The sequence below is a fragment of the Dermacentor silvarum genome, chromosome 3, assembly GCF_013339745.2.
Source record: "Dermacentor silvarum isolate Dsil-2018 chromosome 3, BIME_Dsil_1.4, whole genome shotgun sequence".
Taxonomy (NCBI): domain Eukaryota; kingdom Metazoa; phylum Arthropoda; class Arachnida; order Ixodida; family Ixodidae; genus Dermacentor; species Dermacentor silvarum.
This window is the reverse complement of record NC_051156.1, coordinates 222,024,795-222,052,684: the sequence shown is the minus strand read 5'-3', so window position 1 is coordinate 222,052,684 and position 27,890 is coordinate 222,024,795. Positions and strand designations below refer to the sequence as shown.

The window sequence follows — 27,890 nt, the reverse complement described above, 5'->3', positions numbered from 1 at the left end:
GAAAGGCATCGCTACGAAACTCCGGCCTAAGTTTGTACCAAGGGTTCCCACGACGACCATTTTATAGGCTCATCAAGCCCTACTTCGTTAGTGGAACTCTAGGTAACGACACTCGGGCGTCACGCAACGCCGCAATAAACCAGTCGCGCATACAAACCTCGGCGTTTTATTCGCTAATACACCAAATATCGAGGCATCTACACCACAACACTGACACAGACATCCAGCATTGAAGGTGACAGCTGTCCATGGTAGCCCACGTGGGAAGGCTGCCTTCCATTCAGATGATCAACGGAGGATGATCGAAAAGCGTAACTGCACTTTTTTGAGAACACAGTACGAAGAAAACGTTGGGACAGACCCATGCTAGGCCCGGAAAGTCATCAGATGGTAAAAAAAAAAACATCTTTCCAGTGGTACGATGTGCAACTTGGGAGCACTAAAAGATGTTCTTGAAAGCCTCAGCTAAACGGTGACAGTCCTACTGGTCGGCAGAGTGACTAATCGGTGGTAAACTACCATGCCAGTAGACTTGCAAACAGCTCACATTAACACCGGTCTTTTAGATCACACACGAAAGTCCCGTTCAGACTTTAATTTGACACTTGTGAATAAACTACGAATTTGCCCTACCCTGACAACAGCGAATGTAACAGCAGCCAGCACCTAATATAATTTAGCCAATCAAGCGCAGCCAACAAGAAAAGTGACACACATTTCAACTGTATTTTTACTGAATTCATGCAAAATGTAAAGACACTTGTGCTTTGGTACCACTGTAACTGCTATAATGAAGACACATGAAAGATTTAGGTGCCTTGTAGGGATAGTTTTTGTATGTCCAGAAGTCCTAGTGGCCAAGCCTCCACTGAATTACGATATAGCATCATAAAATGGCCACAAATGTAATTTTGCAACATTTACTGGGAACAAACAGAGTGAAAGTCACGCTACTTGCACAGCTGTGCTTTCTTGACACTAAGATCATCACAATGAACAATAACTGCTTTTATAGTTGAAGGAGCTTCAAGGAGTATTGACACAAAAATTTTGTTCCCAGCTTTTCTTGCTTTTTTAGGTAGCTGTCGACTCCATAGTTTGGCATGAAGACTGAATTCCTTGAGAGCAACACAAATGAATAATTGCAGAACCTTTCGTATGACCCATCCATAACGCATGTCAATTGCGGCGTGGCGTCAGAAGTAAAAAAATGTCACTCATCGCATCACCGAAAGCGGAGGTGGCAGGGTGTGATGGTCGAAGGCCATACAATGATCTCATTGCCGAAAGGTGCCAAATTGGCCCTTCCAATTGTATGCTTCCATTGGAAATGGCGCTCTTTCCTCTTGTCCAGTTGAGTACTGAATGGACTCTGCTGTTGACAGCACGGTCATAGTGTCTGTGTACACGTAAGTGGTATTTGGTACCATAAGACCACCACAACAAGTTTCGGTGACGTGATGAGTCTCTTTTTTCACATCCAAAGCCATGTTTCTCTTCGCACGCATTTTGAAATAGTCATATTCAAAGGCAACGTAAATAATTACTTGTTGCACTTATGAGGGAATTAAGACTCCATAGCGGAATTACAGGGTCATCAGCTATCCAATGAAGTAATAAAACCAAGACAAGAATTTTTTGTCAGTACTCCTTTTAGAAAAGTACATGCTATGCACATCCAGTCAATAGTTTCTGTGATGCTGTATTTCACCGTTACAGTCACCGTCAGGTATACAAACCTTTCCCTGTAGCCAGTGAGCTCAAATAGCTGTTTTGCCACAGCTCTCTTTGGTCGTATATCAGTATCTAAGCATAAAACTAACTGGGCACAACATTCTGTAGCGTCCACAGCCAATGAACATACAGCTGATTGCCCCTAATTAAAAGCTAGGGCCTTTGAAGAATTTTTTGCAACCTGGTGGTAGCAAAGATCTGAAACTCTATGGCAAACACTGCTTCTGCAGCAAAGTGCAGGAGGCTTGCAATGGCACTCTTCCACCTCACAACATCCATGAACAGTCAGCGAAGCCGTAATGCTCCGATACATGCCACTGCCTCTTTCTGGTGGGCTTTTGCCAATGTGTGCAATACGTTAAATTTATCACGCTATGCGGGAGGTTCTTATGATAGCCCTGATGACACATTTGCATTAAATGGCCTAGTGCTGCATGTACGTAGTTTGTCCAGAGTAAACCTAGCCACAAATTCATGATTCGGCTAAAAGGAGCTAGGCTTGTGCATCTTTGGCTTCTTTTGTAAACCGTGCTAAATACCACTGGCATGGAAGTTATCTGCTTTGTCGAAAGGTTTAGATGTTGCAGCTAAAATCTTCCACATGCACAGGCCTGTCACTGCCAGCTGATGCCAACATTCCAGCTCTTCTTTTTTTGTTCACCTCCCAAGTAACCGGTTCAAAAATGTAAGAGAGGATTGTAGCATCAAAGAGTGCACAGACATTTTGAAATAAATAAAAGCCTTGTGCCATATCAATGATCAGAGACAGCCCTGAAGATTATATTACAAGAATATTTCAGCAAACAATGCAAAATGTTTTTCATTTACAAAGCCAAATATACATTGGCAAGATGTTCCTCAGGGCTATACTCAGCTGAAGTGAAAAAAAGAAAAAAGGAATCCCACAAATTAATTAGTTACTCATCGGAACATAATATTCTTATTAAATTCAAAGAATTACGGTGAACGCCGTGGCATGACAACCCTAAACACTCTCTATTAACACAGGGACGACAATAAATACAAGGAATCATCAATTAGGCACCACTGAGCGGAAATAACTGCAATCCTTTCTGCTTTCAGGCTGCAAACAGACACTGCATTCAGACATGCAATATTTGTCGAATTATTTAACCTAGACAGTTGCAACTTACAAGAAGCAATGCCTGCATTAATGATTGCATTAACTGACTGCATTAACCACTCAACCTGTCACAAACGTGCTCACCACACTGGAGTACAGACACACATACTGCTAGTCCCGTGCATTTCCACGGCAATACCACAAAGAGATAAATTGTCCTGCACCACACTACCACATTCAGATCATCTGATCACCTAATGGCATTCACCTGAACAAAAATGTGCTCACCATTGCAAAACGCTCATTCTGGCCATAAAATACTGATGTGAACAAAAAAAAATAAAAGCTAATCTTGGATGTTGCTTCTGACATAGAAAATGGATGCATCTGCCTAACCTTCAGTGGAACTCGCAACGGACTTTTACTGAAACGGCACTATATTGCTGGGAGGCACTACGCAGCACACTTATTGCATCCAGCTCGATGCGAACTGATGCTCAAGAGAGAAAAGCAGCAAATGGATAAGCAAAAGCACACGTCAGCTGCTGCTTGCAGCAGCAACACTGATTACAGTCACAGCCACTGCACAGGCAAGTCTTAACTGGTTTCTCTGCATCACACTGTTCCATTATGTGGCCCGAAAATTTCATATTGCAAGTTGCCAGTAACAAAAGCCATTTCTACACCTCACACTGCACACGTGGTAACATATCAGATCAGCAGTAATTGGACAGCTAAACTCTGCAGTCGCTCAAGAAAGCAGCCTGCCCTAGCGAAAAGTTTTGCTATGGTTCACTGCAGCATTCCCTATTCAGTGCAGGACAAGCCTTAGCAGCAGCTCACTCCGCACGTGACTCCTGCTGAAGATGCTGTGGCCAGATGCCTGTAAATGTCCTGTCCAAGCACTCAATTTGCCAACTTCGGCCAGCCCATTGCAGCTAAATACTTGCCATCTATGTACACTGAACAAACCATGGTCCAGTCCGTGGTCAGAATTGTCCAGCCACACATGGAGTGTCGCAAACACAAAAATATCCCACTTGTTCCTCTCACGAAGAATATGGTCGCCAAAACAGATGCACTCTTCACTGGTGCGGTTGGTCTACGGGGCCTACAATTGGTGTCACTCGGAGTGTTCACAGCAGAACGGCTCAGAGCAAAGCCGATGAGAGAGGCGACGAAACTGTGCGCACAACATTGCACCGGCAGATGCTGCCATTAGCAGGTGTGACTAAGCTATGCCCACGCACACGGCAAAAATAAAAGCAGCAATGCGACAGGTGCCAAGATTATTTGCAATGTCGCAGCACGCTGCAAAAATGCCTTTAAGTGCCACAGAGCCAAGCCCCAAGCAATTCACGCATTCCTCAGCAACAAAAGGCGCCAAAACTTTGCAATGCCCGATCCACCAATTCCCACTGTTAAAGAATGTACTCTCTACCTTGCCAGTTCAACACTGCACTTAATAAACTACTTTGACATACTGCACATATACCACAGGGTGGATTCGTAACAGGTGCAACAGTAGTAATGCATCAAACAGAATATGGCAGATAATTCGCCTATCACCTTGTTTAAAATGCTGACTTGCACCCCGCTACAATACACAATAATGCTACTTGTCGCCGAACGTTGCCAGCTACTCCCAAATGACTACACTGAAGCACAATTATACTTTGGTGAGCACACAGTGAAATACTTTATATAGAATCGTATATCCTCTAATGTAACGGTCAATACCATAATAATGTTCAGCGAGATCGCAATTCTAAGCAACTGCAAATAGTTAAATACTACATACTGCACATTGCAGTACTTGTGACTCTGCCAAGAAAGACGTCATACATGAACTTCATAATCATGCAGCATTTGTGAATAACGTAAACTGAAACAACATGTGCCAACCATCTGCAAGGTGCATTTCACATGTGCCAGTTACCATATTTATCTGAATATAAGGCAGGAATAGTCATTAAACAAGTAATTGAAGGACATTAAACAGTGGAATTTAAAAATCAAGATAGAACAACTTGGATTTAAAAAAAACAGTCTACATTACACTGCAGCGTATTGGCATTTCAAAAAAATAAATATGAAAACAGTATACTAAATAAATAATGGCATACATAGATATATCTTAATTTATTTACAATTCAGCCTCCCACGAACCCTCTTAGAGATGCCTCAAATGCCATGCTTGGCACAAATTAAATCACTGCTTGCTCTTTATGAAGCAAAAGCAACTGCCTGTCCCAACTCGAACAGTTCCAAGTGATTCTCAAACTTTAAGGAATGGAATGCAAAAACAACGAGAAGAGGTATTTGCTTCTAAAGGGCATAAACAAATTCACAAACCGGTAGCCCATAAGAATATTCGGGAAACTGCCAAATCTCTTAAAACGGTATGTTTTCAAAATGCCTCTTTCAGTATGTTGAAGAAAAGAGCACTTCATTCAGCAATTCCTGGGAGGCCTAGCAACAGCTTGTGCCCCCTTTACAGAGATCAGAATGATGCTAATCCCTTGGACACCCAGGTTTTGATTGAAAGCTTCTCCAGTATGCTGATCAGAAAATCTGAGTGGTAGCTACCAGAATTTTGTCAGGCTACCAAAATGATGATTAGAGTCAAGTTGAAAGGCACAAATACCCAAAAATGTTTCTTTGCAGACTAACTATTTTAAGAGCAATGAGGTTAGCTTGCGAACGCAGCGAGACTAATGCACAATTCTTATTTCAGAACTTATTGTAATGCGAAAAATGCGGACTGTCAGTTTTTCAAGAAAGCAATGAACTAAAAGGGGCAATGCACCTGCCTTACATCAGTGTAAATATGGCACAAATCCACCCTGTGCATTGCTCATGAGGAGGACTCCTGAGGCAGACCCGTGATGTGAGACAGGCGTGAGGCTTGGGCTCGGCAGTTGGACTCTAGGCAGCCCGTGTGGCACAGGGCTGGCGGTCATTAACTGGTCCGGTCCTGATACAGCAAGTATGCCTTGAGAGCCGTTGGAAGGTTCAGTTCATGCACCCGCGATAGGCGGGCCTTGCCGACACGCTGCCGTATCACCCGCCGGCAGATATCTTTGAGGGGAAGCGGCTCCGCTGCAAGGACACAAATGCCAGAGTCAAGCCATCAGGGCATTCCACTCAGCCAATGCTCCACGCATCATCCTTTAAGTGCACAACATGCTTTCACCTTTATCCTATTCACAGCATGAGCCCGAGAAAGCCACAGTATGCTACATAACGTATATGCTGTATGTTCCCAATGACACCCGCACTCACCAAAAATATTAATGTGTTAAAATTTAAAGGGACATTTTAGAAAAAAACATCAAATCAGTTTGGAGAATTCTTCAAAAATTTAATTTGCATCTGGCAAATTCTGGCATATTCCGGCATATTAGTGGCTTATATTCTTCTCAAGGGCCTTGGTCAAACTTCCCGTAATGTTTTCTCCCAGATTCAGCAACACCAGTTATTTTCACAATGATTGCACAATGATTTAAGGCTGCGCACCTCTGTATCATAGGAAATCTGACCAGTTCTGTATGAAATGAGAAATTCAATCATGCTTTCAAACAAACACCCCTAAACACCATCACCAAAGAACTCGTGTACAGTCAACGACCAATTTTCTGGACAATTTTCCTGATAATTTGGATGCCTTCACGGCACCGCAATGTACCCCTAGAGCCAATGTATAATGACGTCTGAAATTTTTGACGCAAAAAACCGTCGCCGTCCAATTTTCCGGACTTTTTGCCATGTCCGCAGGTCCGAAACGGAATTTATCGAAGCCACCACCTCCACGATTTTGATTATCTCACCGCCTCGAACCGGCACTCTCGCATGTAGATCCGCTGACAGCCATAGGCACCCTGCAATGCAGTTTGGCTGTACATGTCGCATTACCTAGCAGCGGCGATGAGCACCCGCGAGTAGGCCCTCACCACCATTTCAAATTTGTTCGTACTGCGCTCAGGCATGCCTGAAAGCCTCCTTTTCTTGCTTTTCAATGGATTCACCGCGACCTCTCGGCAGCTCCTCCGTGAGAAGTGTGAACAAAAAGAACAAGCGCAAATACTGCTGCTTTAAGTATCATCACAACCGCGAAGGGGGTGTCGGCATCAAATTGTACCGCTTCCCTTCCAGTGTTGCCAGGTCCGACGAGGCGGCGCAGCCAAAAACTAGATAAGCTGTAGCCCAAATGTAGCCAAACAGAAAAAAAGTGCAAAATAATTCGTAGCCAAATATAGCCATTTTTATTTGCAGTTTTATTTGTGTATACATTTTCACATTCGACTACGGCAATCCTTTTTTTGCACAACTCGTCGTAACAAAATGTCCGTGCCGCCGTGATGGTTGGCCCTTGATATCAACAATAGCGACATCATGCTTGCACAGAACACTTTTTGGTTGGCTCCTGAAGCTCTTAAGTTCCAGCGAATCGCTGCAGAGGGCGAAATCAGTGCTTTTATTTTATGACAGATAGTACTAAGTTATTTTTAGTTATTTACAGTAATATTAACTACGAACTCTGCTTTTTAGCTGTCGTGAATACAAAATAATGTTCAGCGTCATCGATCTGCCTACGGCGTAGAAGTTCAGCTGTCCAGCAAGTTCAGCTGTCCAGCAATCTGCGATGGCGACGTGCTCATGGCTTCTTTCTTTTTTTTTATGAGCTAAAACAAGTCTTTCGTGCTATGATACCTCGCATTATTTGTCTCATTGTCCTATCTTGTTTTCTCGGGTTTTTTTTCGTAGTTTTTTTTTTTTTTTTCAATTCGCTCGGCCGGATTAGCTGGGACACACACTACCTATATAGTGTCCATTTACATCAACCTGGCCGCCATCTTAGGTCTCTAGCACGCCAATAAAATGCGTTAAGAAAAGAAACAGGCAACAGATGCCATTCACTGTCTGAATCGGTGTAAGCGAAGCTTTAAAAGATTACTGCGCAAAACGGCACACCAGTGTAAGAAGCGCGCAATGGTTTTCGGCGAGGAGCACGTCCCGAACTACTCGCTCGAAATGGTAAAAGCCGCGACGGCGCAAAAAGAGCAAAGGTAAACAACAAATTGATAACAGTGGTAATGCTGTGAAAACCTGTTACTGTCAAAAAGCAAACCATGTTGATGGCTAATAAAGTTTTAGAATAGGTGCCCCTAAAGTTTGGAGCCCCAAAGTGCTTTGCGGGTGTCCACCGCGTTCTAGTGACGTTCACGGAGTGAAACGTCACTGTAATTTTTTTTTTTTTATCGCTTACCGAACTAACAGGTGCGTCTTATACACCGGTGCAACTTATATACGTTTTTTTCCGGAAAAACTGTCGTTTTGAGGGGGTGCGTCTTATACAAAGGTGCGACTTACAGACCGGAAAATACAGTATACGCTGCGACGAATTTCAGAGTTTTCGATGAGGTTGTTAGCGCCATCGTGATAACGTTCAGTGTGTGCACGTTGAAACATGTAGTTTCATGCGAGAGCTGCCGTGGTAATGCAGTTTGTGATACAAATGTCTCCACAGCACTCAATCTTTCTTTGAACGGGGCTGTTATATCAGATACATGCCGCGCACAACGTGAGGCCACCGCAGCGAAAATCGAAACACCGGAGTTTCAGGTGCGCCTGAGTAACGTCGGTAAAACGCAAGCGCCAGCATGCAGAATAACTATGGGGTGGCAGAGCACTACGCCTTCTTTGTGGCCTGGACCCGCTGCCTGATTAATCGGTGCAATTAGTAGGCAATTATCAAAGAAATTGTATCTCATATCAGCGTCTCCAAGAAACGGGCTGTCCAGAGGCGAACAGAGTTTTGGCCAGTTAAAATGCAGGATACTTCAACAATAGGGAAACATGCAAAATAGGTGCAGATTCTCACAAGAGGGGTAACATTATTTGCACAGAAACTTATTTTCTCAATCATTAGTTTGGATAGCAGCCATAGACGGCGTTACGAAGGGAGTGGCTAGTAATCAGTCCCGATCAGGCCATGCACCACAATCCAAACCTGCATATGGTGTGTAAATGTGTTTTTATTGCAAACAGATTCTTTGGCTTCTTTTTTTTTTCTCTCGTTTCTGTTCTCTATGAGAGAAACAAACAATTAGGCAACCTACTGCAATAACCACAGCTAAACGAAGCAGCAGTCAACTTGCACACATCTTGAATGTAAAATAGATAACAGAAGTTTTAGGAATGAAAAATAGCGGGAAAGCTTTGCCACAGCCTTGTCGCACATGCCAAACTAGGTCTCGCGATCAAGTGCAAAGCATGGTCTTAAAGGGAGGCTGAAGAGGTTTTAGAATTGGAAGATTTAAGGAGGTTTGGAAAGCTTGCAAGAGACGTCTAATGCAATCTTCCCTTCAGGACGACGTACGACCATATTATAGTGTTCTCACACCGTCTTCATCTTGGTCCACTAACGCTAAAGAAAGTGCAGTTAACTGAAAGGCTGAAATCAACGTAATGTCTTTTAAGAAATTTGTTTGCAATAACACAAACACTGCACGATGACACCCAGATAATGCATTCTCTTCATCAATGTTAAGGCTTACTTCCTGGTGGCATTTTGCTATTCTGACGAGCCACTGGCACATTTAGGAAAACTTATGCAAAGTCTTGAGCATGAGTGAGATTGCATCCAGTGTGGTTCCCATAAAAGCACGAGTTTGTGAAAAAATGCATTCCAGCCTCTGGTCAACAATTGGTTTTTGCCACCACTTTCCAGCACATTTGCAAAGTCAAGAGCGCCCAAAAATTATGAATAGACGTGTTGGACGATGTTTTTTCTCACAGTTCGCTTGCCACAAAGGCCCCAGGTGCATGAATGCTATGCACACCAACTTCGTATCGAAACTGATGAATAATATTACTGCACCAAATTGCAGGAATACACGTTTAATGGAACTAAGGTAAAAAAGAAAGTCCACCAACGATTACGATACTCCCTAATGAGAATTTTGAGTGCAGCTGTTTAGGTGTTTTGAAATCGCAATATATTGTAGCAAAGAATTTGATTCTGAATGACAGGGTGCTCTATGTGGCGGTGCTGACCCTTTGCTCGAGCAGCTCGTTTAGCAGCAGCAGAAGACGAAGCATTTCCACCGTTTGCGTCGCCCATTGTTCAGGAAGAAAGCATGAACACGGGAATGCATGGCTCGCACGGAGTGCATTCTTTAGTGGCGGCGGCACCGCAGGCGAAGTAGCGCATGCACAGCGGGTCCAAAGCCGACGCCAGCGCGCTGTTTCCGCGCTGGCCGCATGCTTGGTTGCCGCCGGCCCTCCGCTTTACTCCTCACCCTTTCGCCATACCCTCCTCAGCTTTCCCCTTCATGGTTCTGCTGCACCCTCCTCTCTCGCCACTTTTTTTCATCGCCTGCTGCGCGCCGCGTTCGCTCTCATCTTTCGCTGTGCTCGTTTGCTCGGTTACGCCGGAAACGCCTATGCTCGCTGCAGGAACGGGCGCCTAAGAGTTGCGCTCTAAAACTAAAAAGGTTTGTTACATCATGGCTTCCATTAAATCAAAGTTCAGATGTATTGGGATAGAGCACGGCTACCCATAAACCAGACATGAAAATGAGCACTCACGGTCCAGTCCACCGATGTACTTCATGGTGATCTCGCAGTGGCCCCAGACGGCGCTGACCACAGGGTAGAGCTTTTTGCCCCGCAGGCCCCGAAATGCCACGCCCAGGTATCGGCCTTCAACCACGAAGGCCAATGTGCCTTCGTCCATGTCCAGAACAACCAAGAATGCATCCGGCACCAAGAAGATCTCGTCAGCCGGACGGCTGTATTCATGCGAAAGATGAGCAGAAGCATAAGGTCTAGCATAAGCTCAGGAAAAGACAACTAGTTTAATTGCTTTTTTTTACATCTCAACGCTACACCTTTGATGTGAGGGATGCTGTCGTGGAAAGCTCAGGATTATTTTCAGCTTGCACCGATTCTTTACCATGCACAGACATTTCAGAAGATGGGCACTGTTTAACAACACTCCCATTTTTTTTTAGGCCAAGTAAAAAGTATGACTTAAACGGCAAACCCTACACTCTAAGATATGGATGCAGCAAATTGGTTCTTTAGGTGATAGTCCTGCAATCACAGATGAAAAATTCTGGTTAACCTATCTATTGATGAGTGTCTATGCGTGAGCATCTGGAGTTGCTTAGGTGATCCTGTTAACCCACTGCCCATGATATACAGCGATGCCTTGCGAAGCAAATGCTTCCCTCAGTGAAATTTCACAGAGTGAACGGGCTAACTCACGACTTTCAAGTCGCAGAGCAAACCCGATTCTGCTGAACGAACCAGATGCACCTGCGCATTTCATGGGTTTCAATGTTACTGGGCCACCACTTTCCATCGCCTAGCCTCGCTCTCATCTCGCCTTCAGAAATGAGTGCCGCTTGCCAGCTGCGGTGCATTTAGAGCTACCCACATGAGCGATGCCTTTCCCACCGATGGCCTGGCCTGCCCAGGAATAATCTTACCTCTCTACACTTCTGTAAGTACGCCCGATTACCTTCATTTAGACAGTATTACTTTGGCGGGGGGGGTCATCTATAGTGACACCATCCCCACCATGCATCCTCATCATGTCCCATCATCATCAGCACCGCAAATGTGCATGTTGCTTGTGTAATGAGTGAGCTAGAGGAACGCGCTCTTACTCTCTATCGAGCTCCTCACTGCAGTCGCTGCTCTGTTTCACCTTCACTTTCCCTAATAATGTAAGGAGGACAGCTCGCCACAGTGCATCCACTGTCGCATCATTCTTTAGACGTCAGATACTATTCAGCGAGATATTGTGAAAATGACAGTATCTTCAAGAGTGGTTGTCCTAGAATACGGCTCCAGTTAAGAGGGAGTGAGCAGGTATGTTGGCACGCGTCTCCTCTTCTAGTATGGCCGTGGCTGTGCATGGCTATCAGCGTGGCTGACATATATACAGCCTGCACGCCCTGTTTTACAGAGGTAATCTGCTGCGTGTGCAAAGACTGGGTGAGCTGAGATGGCGTGGCATTGTGCACTGTCTTCCCACACAATTGTGCAGGAGGTTGCGTAATCTCAAGTTTCGCCTTCGTACCTCTGATGTGAAGATATTGTCGACACGGCATGAAACCGTATCGTTCGTCACCGACTCAAATTCGCCAAAGTTATTCGTAAATTTACTTTTTCCAATTGCCTGATAATTCGTAAAGTGTTGCGGTCCCTTCTGTTGAAGAAAAATCCATCTGCAACTGTACTTACTTGCATAAAAAATCTAATTTCAGTATAAGAAAATTTCAATATAACGAAGAAAATTGACAATTTTACCAACTTTGTTATATCGAGGTTTAACTGTATTAGCAAATGCTGGACACGGAGAACTCACAGGACAAATAGCAAATGCAGTCTTTACAACTTTGCAACTTGGCCTGTCTTGACAGTGCTTTTACTGATCGGTCATATTGTTGATGGAGGGTAAATTCCCTGTGGCACGCAGGTGCTACAGAATAAATAAGAAGCTATGAAATAGTGGAATCTCGTTGATACGATTCAGCATACTACGTTTTTCGTGATAATACGTTTCTTTTTCTTTTCGCGATAATACGATTTGGTTGGATAATATGTTGGATGATACGATTTTCGGTTGATACAATTTATTTTGCGGTTCCCGCGAAGATCGTATCAATGAGATTCCACTGTATTCTGGACAGTTGCTGCACAGAATTTAATTTTGTAAATATACTTGCTAACCCCTACAATACATTATGCCAATATTTGAAAACAGCACTATGCAATATTAATACACACAGCTGTGTATCACAACAAAACACTGCAAATCTGCTCAAATATTTGCTGTGCTACAGAGTGCTTCTATGGTGCTTCTGTCCAGAGTTTATCCTGCACTCCCAAAAGAACAAAGACTTGTGCGCCCATTTTCATTATTCCCTCCAGAGCTACACCTGCAATTGCATCACTCATGAACAATAACAACTACTTCTTAAGCCTGTGTTAAATGTTAAATCTATTTACTCATGTTCACAAGTCAAAACATCTGTAAGAAGGAGTTAGACCTTCACAAGTTGGCTCAAGGTTTAAAAAATGTTTGACAGCATGAAGGACAGAACAGGACAGAAGCCAAGAGGGCACAAACACTGCCACACCAGAGGTGCTGTGGCAGTCTCAGTGCCTGTGCTACACCGTCTTCCTATTGTAACCTGCCCTGTATGCCTCTATATTTTAATCGATTCACCTGTTTGCATTTCAGTGACATCAACGAAGCAAACAAGGTAGACTCACCAATCACCGGGGTATGTGACAGCGGGGTTGTTCTTAACATCGTGGTAGAGCTTGTTTCGGCCCAGGTCCCATCCCCAGGACTCACGGTTGCTGCCCACCAAGGACTGGTAGCCAACCGAGTGAAGTGGGGCGTCCCGTGTGGCCACTCCCACCACAGCATGTGTTCCCCGCTGCCGCGTACTCCAACGAACTTCCCACACGTGCAGCCCTCGTGTGTAGCCCACCTGCACAACAAAGTACGACAATTTTCAAGGCAAAAAGACAATGAGGCAAAAGGTTAGCACTTATGTGTGTGTTTCAACTCTTTCTCGCATAATAAGCTGAAAGCTCTGCTCCGTAAAAAAGGCAGCTAAGCAAGTGCTGGAATGAAGACAGCAGAACTAATTATAGAAAATCCACCACCAGTCTTTCTTCTACATCATTATGCAATTCCTGACTCACTGACCTGAAGGAATATTCTTCCGCTAGATCACCAAAATTTCAGTTGCATGCATTTCTACAATATGCAAAGGTTCTTAACTAGATTTTATGCTTCTATAGTTGTGTTCTACTGTGTATATATTTATGCTCACTCTTCTATGTTTATATAACATGTTTTGGAAAGTAATAGCGCTAAACGAACAAGGACTCAGGCAATAAAGAGCACGACACCGGCACCAACTCACAACTGAGTTGTGAGTCAGCGCCAGTGTCATGTTCTTCGTTGTATAAGTTCTTGTCCGTTTAGCGCTGTTACTTTCCAAAAAACGAACAAGGACTCAGGCAATAAAGAGCACGACACCGGCACCAACTCACAACTGAGTTGTGAGTCAGCGCCAGTGTCATGTTCTTCGTTGTATAAGTTCTTGTCCGTTTAGCGCTGTTACTTTGCAAAACATGAATTACCACCAACTCGCCCAAGTTTCCCTTCAAGTACAGTGTATATAACACTTTGCTCACTATTGTATAATTTATTTTTTTTCTCTTAGTATTAAGAGGAGGTCCCACCCTCGCAGTCCTTGACATTGGGACTTCTTTCTGTATACCGTATTTACTCGAATCTAGGCCAACTCCGATTCTAAGCTGAGCCCCCGAAATCTGAGGCCAGAAAAAAAAAAAAAAAAAAAAAAAAGCTTGCCTCGAATGTAGGCTGCACAAAAAAGCGAGGACAGGGTTCACAAAATGAAAACAGCATTTATTGAATATGAACATGCCAAGCTCATTCTACGTCATCATCGCTGCTAGCCTTGTCGCTACCTTCCTTATCGCTGCCAGTTCCAAACAGTGCACTATATTCAGTACCATCAAGCGCATTAGAGATGCTGCACTTTTTGAAGGAGTGCACGATCAAAGTTCCTGGATAAATGTAATCCTCCTTGCGGTGCATGCAAAAAGCATCTCCCGTTGCCCCCTCCAACAACAGACGTTTTTCTCATCGATGCCGAAGTCCTGCCTGGCTTGAACGTTTGACAATGCCTCTACAGCTAGCACAACTGTTAGTTAGAAAGTGGCACTATAGTGGCATCGCCTCTTTGGTGCCATTACGATAACGCCACGCCGCACGCCGGTGCTACACCATACCAATACTACCGATATGACAGGTCAGAATGACGACGTCGCTAGTGTACTTCGGTTGGCTACTGGCGCGGCTAGTAGCGGCTGCGATGCTGGCTTTTCTAGATGGTGCTAACTATGCACCATATTTATCAGTTTCAATTAAAAACTGTCGTGTTTTCAATTAAAAACTGTCGAACTTGCGTGCTGAAGCATACATTCCACACCAAAAGCACTATTACAGTGAATGCTGGAACAAAGTGGTGATGTTCATGATGTTCAAAATGGCAACAAAAAGGAAGCATGCTCACTCACAGAACCGCCCATCACTGCACACGAACCATTTCTCTGGAAGAAGGTTGTTTGCCAAATGAATCGCCAATGAGAAAGGAATAATAGTTGCAGATATCATCATCATCAGCCTATATGTCCACTGCAGGACGAAGGCCTCTCCCTGTGATCTCCAATTAATTCTGTCTTGCCTCTGTCTAACTTGTGCCTGCAAATTTCCTAACTTCATCACTCCACCTAGTTTTCTGCCGTCCTCGACTGCGCTTCCATTCTCTTGGTATTCATTCTGTAACTCTATGGTGCAAAAGTTATCCATCCTACACGTTACATGTCCTGCCCAGCTCCATTGTTTCCTCTTAATGTCAACTAGAATATCGGCTATCTCCGTTTTCTTTCTGATCCACGCCACTCTCTTCCGGTCTTTTAACGTTAGACCTAACATTTTTCGCTCCATCGCTCTTTGTGTGGTCCTTAACATGTTCTCGAGATTCTTTGTTAACCTCAAAGTTTCTGCCCCATATGTTAGCACCGGTAAAATGGAATGATTGTACACTTTTCTTTTCAACGACAATGGTAAGCTCTCAGTCAGGATTTGGCAATGCCTGCCGTATGCACTCCAACCCAATTTTATTCTTCTGTAAATTTCCTTCTCAAGATTCCTTCTCAAGTAATTTATCTAGATAAACGTACTCCTTTACAGACTCTAGAGGCTGAGTGGCGATGCTGAATTCTTGTTCCCTTGCCAGGCTATTGAACATTATCTTTGTCTTTCGCATATTATTCTTCAAACCCACTCTTACACTTTCTCAGTTGAAGTCCTCAATCATTTGTTGTAATTCATCCCCATTGTTTCATTTCATTAATTACACCCTCAAGGCCTGTGAAGGCTTTACAGAGGGGAGTGGGCTACAGGTAAATTCAAACAGTAAGTATTACAAGAGAAACAAGTACAACATAAAAATACAATTGACAAATAATTCAATAGGAATACAATGAACAATGAAAAGAAAACTATTACAATAAAAAAGACAAGATACAAGTACATGAAACGGCATTCTAGCAAGTAATGTTGGTTAAGGCATCACGAAACAAGGAATTATCGCCGATGGATACAATGTTTGCGGGAAGGTGGTTCCACTCTAATGACGTCCAAGGTACAAATGACAGGGAAAATGTATTTGTGCTGCAAGAAGGGACGTGAACCTTGTAAGAATGATCGATGCGACCAGATATGTAGTGTGGAATATGAATGAATACATTATGCAGTGTTGTATGGTGAAAAATTTTGTGAAATAATGATAAACGGGAAACTTTACGTCGACCTGCAAGAGATGGAAGAGAAAGGTTAGTTTTCATGGCTGTTATGCTGGCAGTTCTGTTGTAATTCGAAAGAATAAAACGAGCAGCGTTATTCTGAACTAATTCTAATGCGTTAATTAAGTTTAAGTTATTAGGGTCCAAGACTGATGTAGCGTATTCTAATTTCGGGCGTATTAAGGTTTTATAAAGCAATAATTTCAAAGAGTGTGGAGCCTTAAAAATTTTTCGCCTTAAGTAACCAAGAGCGCGGTTAGCATTGTTCGCTATATTATTAATGTGCGTTGCCCAGGTAAGGTTGTATGTTATATGAATTCCTAAGTATTTATACGAAGTTACCTGTTCTAAAGGAAGGTTATTTAAGTAGTATACTTGAGAGACGGGTGTCCTAGACACATGCATAGCTTTACACTTGTTAACATTTAATTCCATTAGCCATAAACTGCACCAGTTAGATATTATATCAGGGTCGGATTGAAGATGGTTAGTATCACAATCTGCGGTTATTTCTCTAAAGATAACACAATCATCAGCAAAGAGATGAATGTTAGAAGTTACTTGCAAAGGAAGGTCGTTAATATATATTAAGAACAACAAAGGACCGATAACCGTTCCTTGGGGCACTCCGGAAGCAACAGAACACATCGGTGAATTGCAGCCGTTAGCAGTGACGAATTGTGAGCAATGAACAAGAAAACATTCGATCCATTTTAAAAGATTACCATCAATATTCAAAGGGTTAGTTTGTGGATTAGAAGTTTGTGACAGACTTTATCGAAAGCTTTTGAGAAGTCTAAAAAAATGCAGTCAGGCCATGATGAACAATCAAGAATTTGATGCAACTGATCAGTGAAGGATACGAGTTGAGTCTCGCATGAGTATGATTTCCTAAAGCCATGTTGTGCAGGTGAAAAAAATGTGTTATCTTCAAGAAAGTCGACGAGGTTTTTGAATACAATGTGTTCGAGTAGTTTGCAGCACGTGCTGGTAAGTGAGATGGGGCGATAGTTGGTTGCTATGTTTTTGTTACCAGATTTGTGAAGTGGAACCACCTTCCCAACCTTCCACTGATAAGGTAAAGTGCCTGTGTTGAGTTACTGTTGGAAAATTTTGGTTAGTCTAATAGATCTGTACGCGGAAGTGTTTTTTAAGAACTTGGTGTTAATTGAGTGGAAGCCAGGTGAAGAATTGTAGTCGAGTTTGTCAATAAGTTTAGCAACACCAGATATATGAACTATTACTGGGAACATGACTGGATAATCATAGTTACGCAACTCGGGAAGTTGCTTATTAAGAACTCCCGAAAAATTTTTGCTAAAGGCTTCGTTAAGCTGAGTTGCAGCACCATGTTGAGGAACAGGCTGCCCAGTAGAGTCGTCTAATAGGATTAAGTTATCAGAAACAGGTCTAATTATTTTACAAAATTTTTTTAATGCTAGTTTTAGGAATAGATGGAAGAGTAACAGTAAGGAAAGTACGTGTTGCTGAATAGGACAATGTCATCTGCAAACCGAAGGTTGCCGCGATATTCGCCGTTGATCCTCACTCACTCCTAAGCCTTCCCAGTCTGAGAGCTTGAATACTTCTGCTAAGCATGCAGTGAATAGCATTGGAGATGGAGTTACAGAAGGCCAAAAAACCCGTGCAGCGGCACACTGTGCAGCCATGCAAAGAATGGTCCCATTTCTCTTCCCATTCCTGTTACTTTACTGCCATACATATTGTACAGTTATGGCATGGCCCAATTACACGATCATAGTGACGGAACAAGAAAGAAGTCACAGGCTGGCAAAATGTTTTGACACCAGGTGGGGAAAAATCTCAGAATATGGCTCTTTTGTAGCTCCGCTTAAAGGTATACCTGTAAGCAGACAGGTTGAAATAATTATTAGCCAGAAGCTCTTTTGTTGAGAGTAGGCAAAGCCAAAAGAATGAGGGCAATCAATGGGATTCATGTGACAGTAATTCATTGCATTACTTTTACCCCGTAGAAGGTGCAACATCCATAGTTACTTTTACCTATACAGTACAGAGAACACAAACGGCGCCATTAACGCAAATATCGGAACACGCAACACGTGTCCGGACTTGCCCGGAGCAAAGTGTATCTGCTGGCAGCCAAGTGCCAATCGTGCGGGGCTGCATTCCAGCGCGTGGCGCGTGACGCCTCCATCAGGTGCCTCCTCTCCTTCCAGCTGCGTTGGAATCCTCTCCACTCCTCTCACCTCTTTCGCCATACACAAGCTGACAGACGGGTTTTCGTTCGCATGACCGTTCTAATGCTCACGCATTAAAAGAAGAATGTCACAACACCAAGCATATGTGTTAGAATGCCCTGTGCACAGAGCAAAGGGAAGTGCACACCTTGCCACGAATGCAGTCTGTGCTCTGGGCAACAGGGTGTCGATGGAAGGTGAGTCGATCATCTTCCTTGACGAAAATGTTTAGTGACCGATCCTCGGGATTCCAGGCGTGCCGGCACTGTAGCTCTGGACTAGCTGGTGGCATGTCCAGTAGCAGTTCCAGTCGCAATGGCCGTTGGGGCTCCCGCACCTCATGGATCCAGCCAGGCCGGCTTGGGTGGGCAACTGACGGCTGACCCACCAGGCTCTCTTCCTCCATTGGCTGAACCACCTGCACAACAGAGAACTCGGTTAGGGAACCCCATCTGTGTATACTTTGAAATCATGTCCAAACCAAGAAAACAGCAGATTCAAACAAAAAGAACAAATGAAAGCACGCTGTTCAAAATTGTATGGATATTGTTGAAACACTGCACTCTACAGAAACATTGTTTCCAAAGTGAAAGGCTAATTTAGGAACAAGAATGGATTTCTTAATTAGACTTCAGAAACAACTGCACACACTTGTGCACTGTAACATTACTTGACGACATTTTACAACACTGATCATGAAGAACTGACTTTCACATAAGCAGATGTTCAAGATCAATGAAGCTACGTAAAAAGTCACCTTTCATAAAAAAATGGATGGCAGAGACTTAGCATTACCAAGTTACCTAAGTAATGACTTCTATTTGACGGAACACTTAACTTATAGTTTTTAAGACACGAAACCCGTGGCATGTTTCACCCGTTAGCACGGTAAGCATGTGTTTTTACACTGCCACCTAGAGTAACTTATCAATAGATAGATTTTTCTTTTTTTTTGCTGTGTACTGATCTAGCAATAATGAGGAATACCTACCAATCTTTCTACCAAGTACCATAGCATAATTTTGGCAGAACAACGTATTATACGGACAATGCAGAGGTGGACAATTCATCATGACCATATAAAATAAATCTAAACGAAGTACCACCACAAACACTAACACAAAACAAGGGTGACAACTTTCCATAGTATGTGTAGTCACCTTTTGATTACATTTAGTTTATATGCCAATTGGGCCCACAACTATCTCTTCCCTAAAGCATTACTATTTATGTAACTCAAACAACTCAGCTATATATACTATCTACATGAATTACCCAGTCAAGGGTAAATCGTCCACGTAATTCAAGACAAGCCTTACTAGTCACACAAGGATGAACACACTCACTTTTGCTCAGCTGGAGCTTACCAGTGTAAATTATTTTCAGTAGCTCTGAATAGCACTGTGCCTTCACACCGTTGCTGTTATACTGTGCATTATGAAGAAACATGCTCTACATGCCAGTTGCAATCAAATTTATCAGTACTAAACAAAACAGAGTCATTATGGACATAAAATATTTTACTGTTATGTCAAACAAAAGCATCATTTAGATTTTATAGAATGCATTTACATTTGCATTTACTTCTAAGGAACTGTGTTTCAATATCATTGCTAAAGCAAGTACTTCAGCTAACCAACAGCACACCTATAGCACATCTGCATCCTGATCCAGCAAACAATCTGGCAGCCTAAGGAGATACCAGAAGATGACTCCAAGCAAAATTCGACATTGATTTGACACTTGAAAAAGATGCCCTATGGAGCTTGAGCTTTACAGTCAGGATTACTTACCTCCTTAACATGACCTGCACTTTCAATTACCGTCTTCTTTATACCTACATGGCTCAGCGTATTTCTGTATGAAAGCAAAACTGCTCATAATTCAATATACAATGAAACTAAAATATTTAAAGTTCTCACTTGAATAATCCAAACTCACCCCAGGAGTGTTACATTTGAGTCCCATGCAAAACTTTCAGTTCAACTCCCTCAGTATAAGGCAACTTTCAGTTCTACGAACTTTCTTGCAAAACAGTAATGCCTGAATGAATCATCCAGCCCATCTTTATGAAACTGTTTGAGGCTAATACAGCTCATTGACATGAACGCATGTAGTGGTACTCTGCTTCAAAATGGTTATAAGGTTTCATAATCTGGAAACACCAAGCTGCACAATTATGCTGCCTGCTTTTTCGGTGCTGAAATGCAACCTAATTGAGCCTGCAGTGGTAGTTGTTTTGGTAACATCTGTAGAGTATTTGCTTGTGTTGGTAGCATACCGAAATTCCCTGCAAGTATAAAATGGACGGCCCACAAATGTTAGAGATTTCATTTTAGTGTTGCACGTATGTTTTGGTTCTTGATGACAGGCTGCTGTGCACATGCCTCAGTAAAAACATTCTTTTTTTTTCTTTCCAATGAAGTTTCTTAAATTTAAGTTTTACTGCACTAGTGAAGCTCAGTGTGTGTCTTTTCAAGAAGCACCATCTGCAGGTTTGCAAGGTCTGACCTTGAGGCCGGTGGTGACCTTCTGCCCCATGGTGGCACTCCTGTGGTGGTGTCGGTGCCTGCGCTGCTGTCTCCTCCAGAGCGCACTGGGAGCGAGCCTCAGGGACTTGGCTGGGCAGGCAGGGCCATGCTGCTGTGGCCACGGCACCACTCGGCCCAGCCGGCCCTCGCAGCACAGGAGAAGGCGCGGCGGGGGCAGTGCTGCAGCTAGGCACCTGAAACACGAAGCAGAATTTTTAAAGACGATAGTCTTTCTTGGGCTACCTAAACGCAAAAAACTTTGTCTGTCTGTCACTCGATTCAACCGCCTGGCCAAAACCAAGCATGACGAGAGGAGGTGCAGAGAGAGAAACAGACAGAGAGCGAGAGTAATAAATAAATAAATAAAATAAACTTTCTTGGTGAGGCGGGATTCGAGCCCGGGTAACCACGTTTCGAAGGCAAGCATCATAACCACTAGGATATACACCCACGCTTGTAGAACATGCATTTATGGGAACCATATGATTGCGTTGTACCAACGATTGTAACAGAACTTGCTATAGGCGAGAGAAAGAGAAAATGAGAGAGAGAGAAAGAAAGAGAAATACAGATAGAGAGAAAGAGGGAGACAGAAAGAATTGAAAACCGAAACGCTGCAAATGAAAAAATCAAAGCTTTAGAAATGGTGTCGAAGAGACGCTACGCGTTTAAAAAAGCCGACTGAAGCCGCGGCTCTGTAGACAGCATCCAGCCAACAGTAATAAAAGGTCCCTACAGATGGCACGGAGCAGGGCGAACGCAGAAAATTTGAATAGAATTCAGCAAAACCTCCATTGCATCCATCATGGGAGGAGTGAGAGGGGAGGGGAACAGCGTGAGGGGTGGGAGGGGGGAGAAGAGAGGGTGTTACGTATCAGGGGCGGCAGAAGACTATCGTCTTTCGACGTCATTTGCAGCGAAGCAAGCAGTATGCGGCCAATTTTTTACTCTCCACCTAGTCATCAACAGCACGACAGCATTCTCTCCGATTGAGAGTTCAAGGCTAAGCTAGCTGATTTAGATTCAACAAGGCGAACAGCACAGACAAATAACAAGGTAAGTACAAGCACATCTCTCTTATTCATATCTCAATCCAATTCAATTTTAACACAATGTTCATACACAGTACATATATTTACACGCAACAGGATCTATAGCCAAGGGCTAGTACCAGATTCACCAACTGTGATATAGACAGAAACTGAACGACAAAGGCAACGTAGCATTTCAAGAGTATTGGTGAATTCTGCAGGTAGATATGGAGCAAGTTTTTTTGCTCCACGGTGAAGAATCCCTTATGCGCTTCCAGATCTGGAGCACTCTCTTGTGTTCTGCCATTGGGGCACGGATTTGGCCGGAACTTCGAAGGTGTGTTGCATGTCACTTCCACCTTTTGAGAAAAGCGACAGGGGGAAATTTTTTTTTTTTTTTTGTGATACATGGTGCCAGTAGTGGCAGCTATGTGTTCCAAACATCATTGTGCCGTACAGCGTTCCGATCATTCTTGCGAATTTAACACCTAAGTCGGGCACACAGGACACAACTCGCACTCTGGGACAGTGCCTTCACTAACCACAGGTTGATGGAAATGCACCGAACAGATGTGTGACCCTGTTTCCAGAATTGGATGCATGCGATGGCTTCCACTGTGATCCGGCGCGAAGCATTTTGTTTTACACTGGCATATTCGGATTTGTGAAATCCAAGTGCCCGTTCAACGATCATGGTGACTGCTAAAGGTCTACCCATAGAATTCACTATATGCGCCACTCTTAAACAAAGGGGGAAGGTAACAATAAAAGTGGCAAAGATGAACTTTACAAGTACCGAAAAATAAGAAGAAATGACAAGAGAGCACTGGAAGCAGGTATATTAAATCAGGTTTAGCTTTATAACCAGTACACAGCTAGCAATACAAGTACACTGAGAGGCAAAGAAAAAAAAAAAAAGAAACGCAAACTAATTTAGGTGGTATCACGTAATTAGTATTTCCACCAACTCTTCCGCCACCATCTCCATTGCTCGGCATGTTCTCCCAGCAATTCATTTTCATTATTTTTTATGTCGAACTAAATCCCAAGAGTTTTTAGACATCCAGCAAAAGGAGAAAAAAGTGTTTGCGTGGCTGCACCATCTAGCATGAGCCAACAAACGCTTTTTACTTGATTTTTTCACTGGCTCCCATTTAGAGCTACAGCCAATGAACATAATGGCAACATGTCACTGGTAACACTGAATATCTATCTAATCACACTAAGAAGAAACATGGTATCCGACTTTGAAAAGCAGTGAAGCTCAGAAATGTTGTGTTGCAGAAATGGCAAATATGGTACCCTGTTAGTAAACATGGCTACCTTGTTCACTCTTCGAATTGCTTTCATGCTTACTGAGACATTTTTTTGTAATGATAATCCATATACAGAGTGTCAGTGAAATGTACTGCCATGGAAGAAAGTTATGCCTCGAGAAGCTACGTTTTTCTACCAAAGGCGTAGTTTGGCTTAGTTTGTGCAAATTGACCATGCAACAAATTATTGTTATTGTGTCCCAGTCCAAGCCCACTAAATAAAAAGAAAACAATAAATTGCATTGCCAAAAAATTAAAGGGTACTCGAGCACAATGTGGGCCTCCCAAAGCATTACTGCCTCTCACAAACATTATATATATAATTTATATAATATATATAATATATATAATTAACACTAAAATGCCAATGCATTTCTCCGAAAAGTTCGGGAATTATTATCTTGAAACTGGTGTCATCCCGAGAATTCGTTCCAAGTGGATCCGCCTTGCGAACTCCACGGCTACAATTTGTAAATTGCAATATGGGCCATCAGGTAATTAGTTAAAAACTTAATTTGTGAATTTTTGTTAATTATTCGAGTATGCATTTCAATTTCTTGTGCAAGTAATGTCCGCCTCTTCGAGTAGACCAGCTCATCAACTAGAATTGTGCTACTTGCCACAGGCAACCTTGAAGAATTTTTGAAAGTGTTGGCTGAAACACCTTGTATATATATATATATATATATATATATTATGCACACCAAGCTTAATACTTTTGGCTTTTGAAAGTAAGCAGATTTGTGAGTAGAAGAATTACCACTAGTCCTGCGGTGTTCTGAAAGTGAATGTACATGTGACTACGGTCAGTCAAGGATGGAATACCAGTGACGCTATTTGGTTATGCACAAGAACAAAGTGTGGATGCGCTGAAAAAAAAAAGTGCATGCAAGGATGAGCAGGCCTGTAATAATAATAATAATAATAATAATAATAAGAAGAAGAAGAAGAAGAAGAAGAAGAAGAAGAAGAAGAAGAAGAAGAAGAAGAAGAAGAAATATAAGGAGAAGAATATACGGAACACATGCTTAGTGGCAACGTGTTGGGCCTGCCAGTCGACCAGACAATAGCGTTGATAGCGCCAGAGCCATCGCGTGCTCGAAAGGCTGCTACGTAACTTACAGCGGCAACGTCATCTTGGAAGCCTGCACAAAACCACGGCGGGAACTGTTTGAGCCGCACACAAGATGGGGCGCGGCGAAAGCCGCGAGCTCCGAGGGGTGTGAACGCTCCCGCGTCGACCGCTCGCCACAGGAACACCGAGATCGCGCACTAAGGTCCTGGTGCTCGAGAACGCGCCGCCGCTACAGTCCGACACAAGACAGCGGCCACAGATTCCCGACGCGCGTCGTAACTGAACGGCGGCGCTCTGACGTTGGCCGCGTGTATTTGTCAACGCTGCGCGCCCGTTAGTTGAAGACCTTATGTGGCCCCCGTGCTCGGAGAAGCGTCGGTGGGTAGCGGCGGCAGGCCACACACGGCAGGCAGGCAGCGCGCGCACTCTTCCGGTCGGCCGAGCGGCCAGCTGTCGGCGGCACGGAAACAGCTGCTGTCCGCCCCGACGCGCGTTCTGCAGACTCGAGGGGGTACACCGGACCCCCCCTCCTCGAAGCTCCGCACTCGCTATTCACCAGAGCTCAAATCGACGCACGGCGAGAGTACGTTACGCGAAACCTCGAACGGCAAGAGCGGAGCGCACGGCCTCCCCTCCTCCACTGTGGTTCCCCCAGAGTGCCATTGACCTCGTTCGCGGGGGGCCGCACCTAAAGAAGTGTTCCCACAGCGGTCGTCGCGCAAACTTTCACGGCCTCTCCAGAAGGCAATACCGAACCGAATTTGTAACCGCTACTTTATACTGTTTTCAATTCAGTTTCAGTCAGTTTCAGTTTATTTCTTTCGTAAGAAGAATACAGCTTACATAAGTATACAGAAGGAGGTCCCAGAGCATGTATTCTCACCGAGATTTCCGCGGCACATCGCCACAAATCAGTTTAAATGCCAAGTGTGGAGAGTATCACCAGCGCAGAATGAAGCGACCGTCAGCGCGGAGTGTGGTAACAGCCGGGATATGAGGTCACGGTACTATCCGTGACGTCGGACGTGGACATGAAATATTTTCCTCCGATGTACTCGTAATCGTACGAAAGTTATGCGATCAGTCACCTGCTCAGTGCGCGAATTAAGGGGGAAAAAAGAAAAAGAAAGAAAGAAAAAAGGTACACGCGAACGCGCTGGAAATGAGAATTGCCATCGGCCAGCGCGATAGAGATGATGCGCTTGGGCTGGACCTGGACGGCGAGCCATTGGCAACCGGTTGTCTCTTGATTTGGTACACTGTCTCAAACGCGCTCGTTACGTCCATCAAAATCGTACTGGGCTTTGGTAGTGCATATCATGACTAGTTTTTCAAGTTTTGTACCGTGAAAAGCCGTAGAGCTTTCAGCGAAATGGGACGAGGATTGGCTGCTTCAACGCACGACAAGGGTTGCCTCTTAGCATATTTATTTATCTATTTATTTATTCCTTCATTACAGAAAATCTGAAGCGCCATACAGGCATTCTTGCAAATGGGGAAATCGGTAAGAAATACAAAGAGGTGTATGAGTTCTGCCTCAAAATGTAGTATGCAATGCTATAAGGACATATTTAGGATTCATACGAACACGCAAACACAGAGTAGCTAAAATTATTTTTTTTAATAAGTACTACTTTTCGCCTCCATGGAAATGCGGCCACCGCGGCCGGGATTTGACTCCACGAACTTTCAAAGGACTAGAAGCTGCACGTCGCCAACCGTTGGCCATTTCAGAAGAATGCGCCGAATCATAAAATCAGAATTATGAAGACAAGTGCGCAGTAAAAGAAAAAACGAAGCTCTTTCCTGCTTTAGTGTCGTGCTCTATCATGCCCAACGTGTTTCTATAAACGATGTAGACGAGCGGTCTTACATACCGCTCCCATCGTACATACTTCGGGAGTCACACCCACATGTACTGCTGTTGCAAGAACGCTGCAGCTGTCACGATGACATCGACCCTTTCTCCGAGATGCGCCGACCGACCCGGGCGCGTTAGATTATGAACGAGAACAAATTACATTAGGGCGGCGAATCGAGATAGAGAGCATCGAGAAATAGAATGTTGAGCGTGACAGGGGACAGGAGGAGGAGGCGGGGGGGGGATGCAGAGGCGGCGACTGCACGCGCGGTTCCGCCCCCTTCGTCACTATATTTACGGTAACGCCGGCCGCGTGCAGAGCGAAACCAGAGACAACGCCGGGGCTGAGGTGAGATTAAGAACGGGAACGCGCCATCCGCAATATCAGCAGCCTCACCACCGGTTAGTAATTGTCACATGCGCACAAAGGGAGGGCCGTTTCGACGATAATGCCCAATAAAGTATGGGCACCAGTGAACGACAACGATTGCGGTGTCGGTCCACGCAACGAGGCTTCAGCTCCGCGTGACCGTGCTCGGGGTACTCGAGCGCATGCCCGAATATACGACGCAATCTGGCCCGATTGGCCGGCCAGTTATCGGCAGAGATTGAGCGCCAGATAGCGCCGGAACCGCGCACGCCTCAATCGGACGCGCGCGGAAGGCAGCAGCAGAGGTTCGTCTCTCACCGGAAGTGCGGTTCTCGCCTGAGCGGCACGTAGCCCAGGCCCGCATGCAGCAGCCACGGCCCAAGAGGCGAAACCAGGGCCAGGGGCGGCGGCAGCGGCGGCGGCGGAGGCCTCCCGGAACACGGAGGCATCATCGCGCACCACGTAAAGCCTATCTCTCTAGCTGCTGCACCGACAACGAATCCGCAAGCGGCTCGACGAGCAGCAGCGCACTAACGCCGGCAGCATAGGCGCACTACTCGACCACCAGAAGGCAACGCGACTGCTAAGCGGCACGGCGACGACGCTGCTGCTTGCTCGGCAGCTGCTCACGGGGCGCGAGTAGCGAGCGCGGGGGACCGTCTCCTCGACTGCAAGCGGCGCCGCGATCGATGCCGCACGCGGACTGCCAAAACGGGCCCGCGTTCCTCCCCGCGCTGCTGCCGGGTCCCGGCGCCAGTTTTTTAGACGGCGACTTCCAGACCCCCGGTGGCTTCTTTCGCACCGGCTTCTTGACGATCCCGCGTGTATAGCACACGTTTCCAAAACATAGCCGCAAATCTCTGAGTAGACCTGCCCCATTGCGTTGGTTGCCCTGGTTCGGTTTCATGTTACACCGGTCGGGCGTACACTTGAGCGAACTCGGGAGACAGTAAAGTAAGGCAATCAGATGAAGAAAAGGGGAGAGAGAAAGAGAAGCAAGTTAGTACAAGGACTTCCGCAGTGCAGAACAAGGAGGTGTAAAATAAACAATTGCTGGAGTGGAGCTGACATCACTTAAGTGAAGCCGGACCGCCGCCATCTATGTTACCATGGCACGAAAGAACGTTCGTAAATGGAGTAAAATACACGAAGCGCTTTCTTTCCGCTCCATGCTATTCAGTGTGGTTAATTTTGCCGTACAGATATCGTTCGACGTCTTTCTGTCACTGGTTTTAGAA

At 44.5% G+C, this 27,890-nt stretch overlaps 1 protein-coding gene across 2 annotated transcripts; it reads right to left on the bottom strand.

The window, feature by feature from the left end:
• Positions 1–148: 148 nt before the first annotated feature.
• LOC119446742 (protein gustavus) lies at positions 149–27,102 on the bottom strand. 2 transcript variants are annotated; one of them, XM_037711269.2, is made up of 6 exons: positions 26,971–27,102; positions 20,980–21,193; positions 18,617–18,886; positions 13,112–13,335; positions 10,412–10,614; positions 149–5,920 (listed from the first exon to the last, which is right to left on the bottom strand). In XM_037711269.2, the coding sequence occupies exons 1-6, from the start codon at positions 27,099–27,101 to the stop codon at positions 5,781–5,783; spliced, it is 1,182 nt and encodes a 393-aa protein (XP_037567197.2). In that variant the 5' UTR covers position 27,102; the 3' UTR covers positions 149–5,780. The 2 variants fall into 2 exon arrangements, with proteins under 2 accessions (XP_037567197.2, XP_049520317.1); XM_049664360.1 differs by lacking the exon at positions 149–5,920 and adding an exon at positions 7,099–7,271.
• Positions 27,103–27,890: the final 788 nt, after the last annotated feature.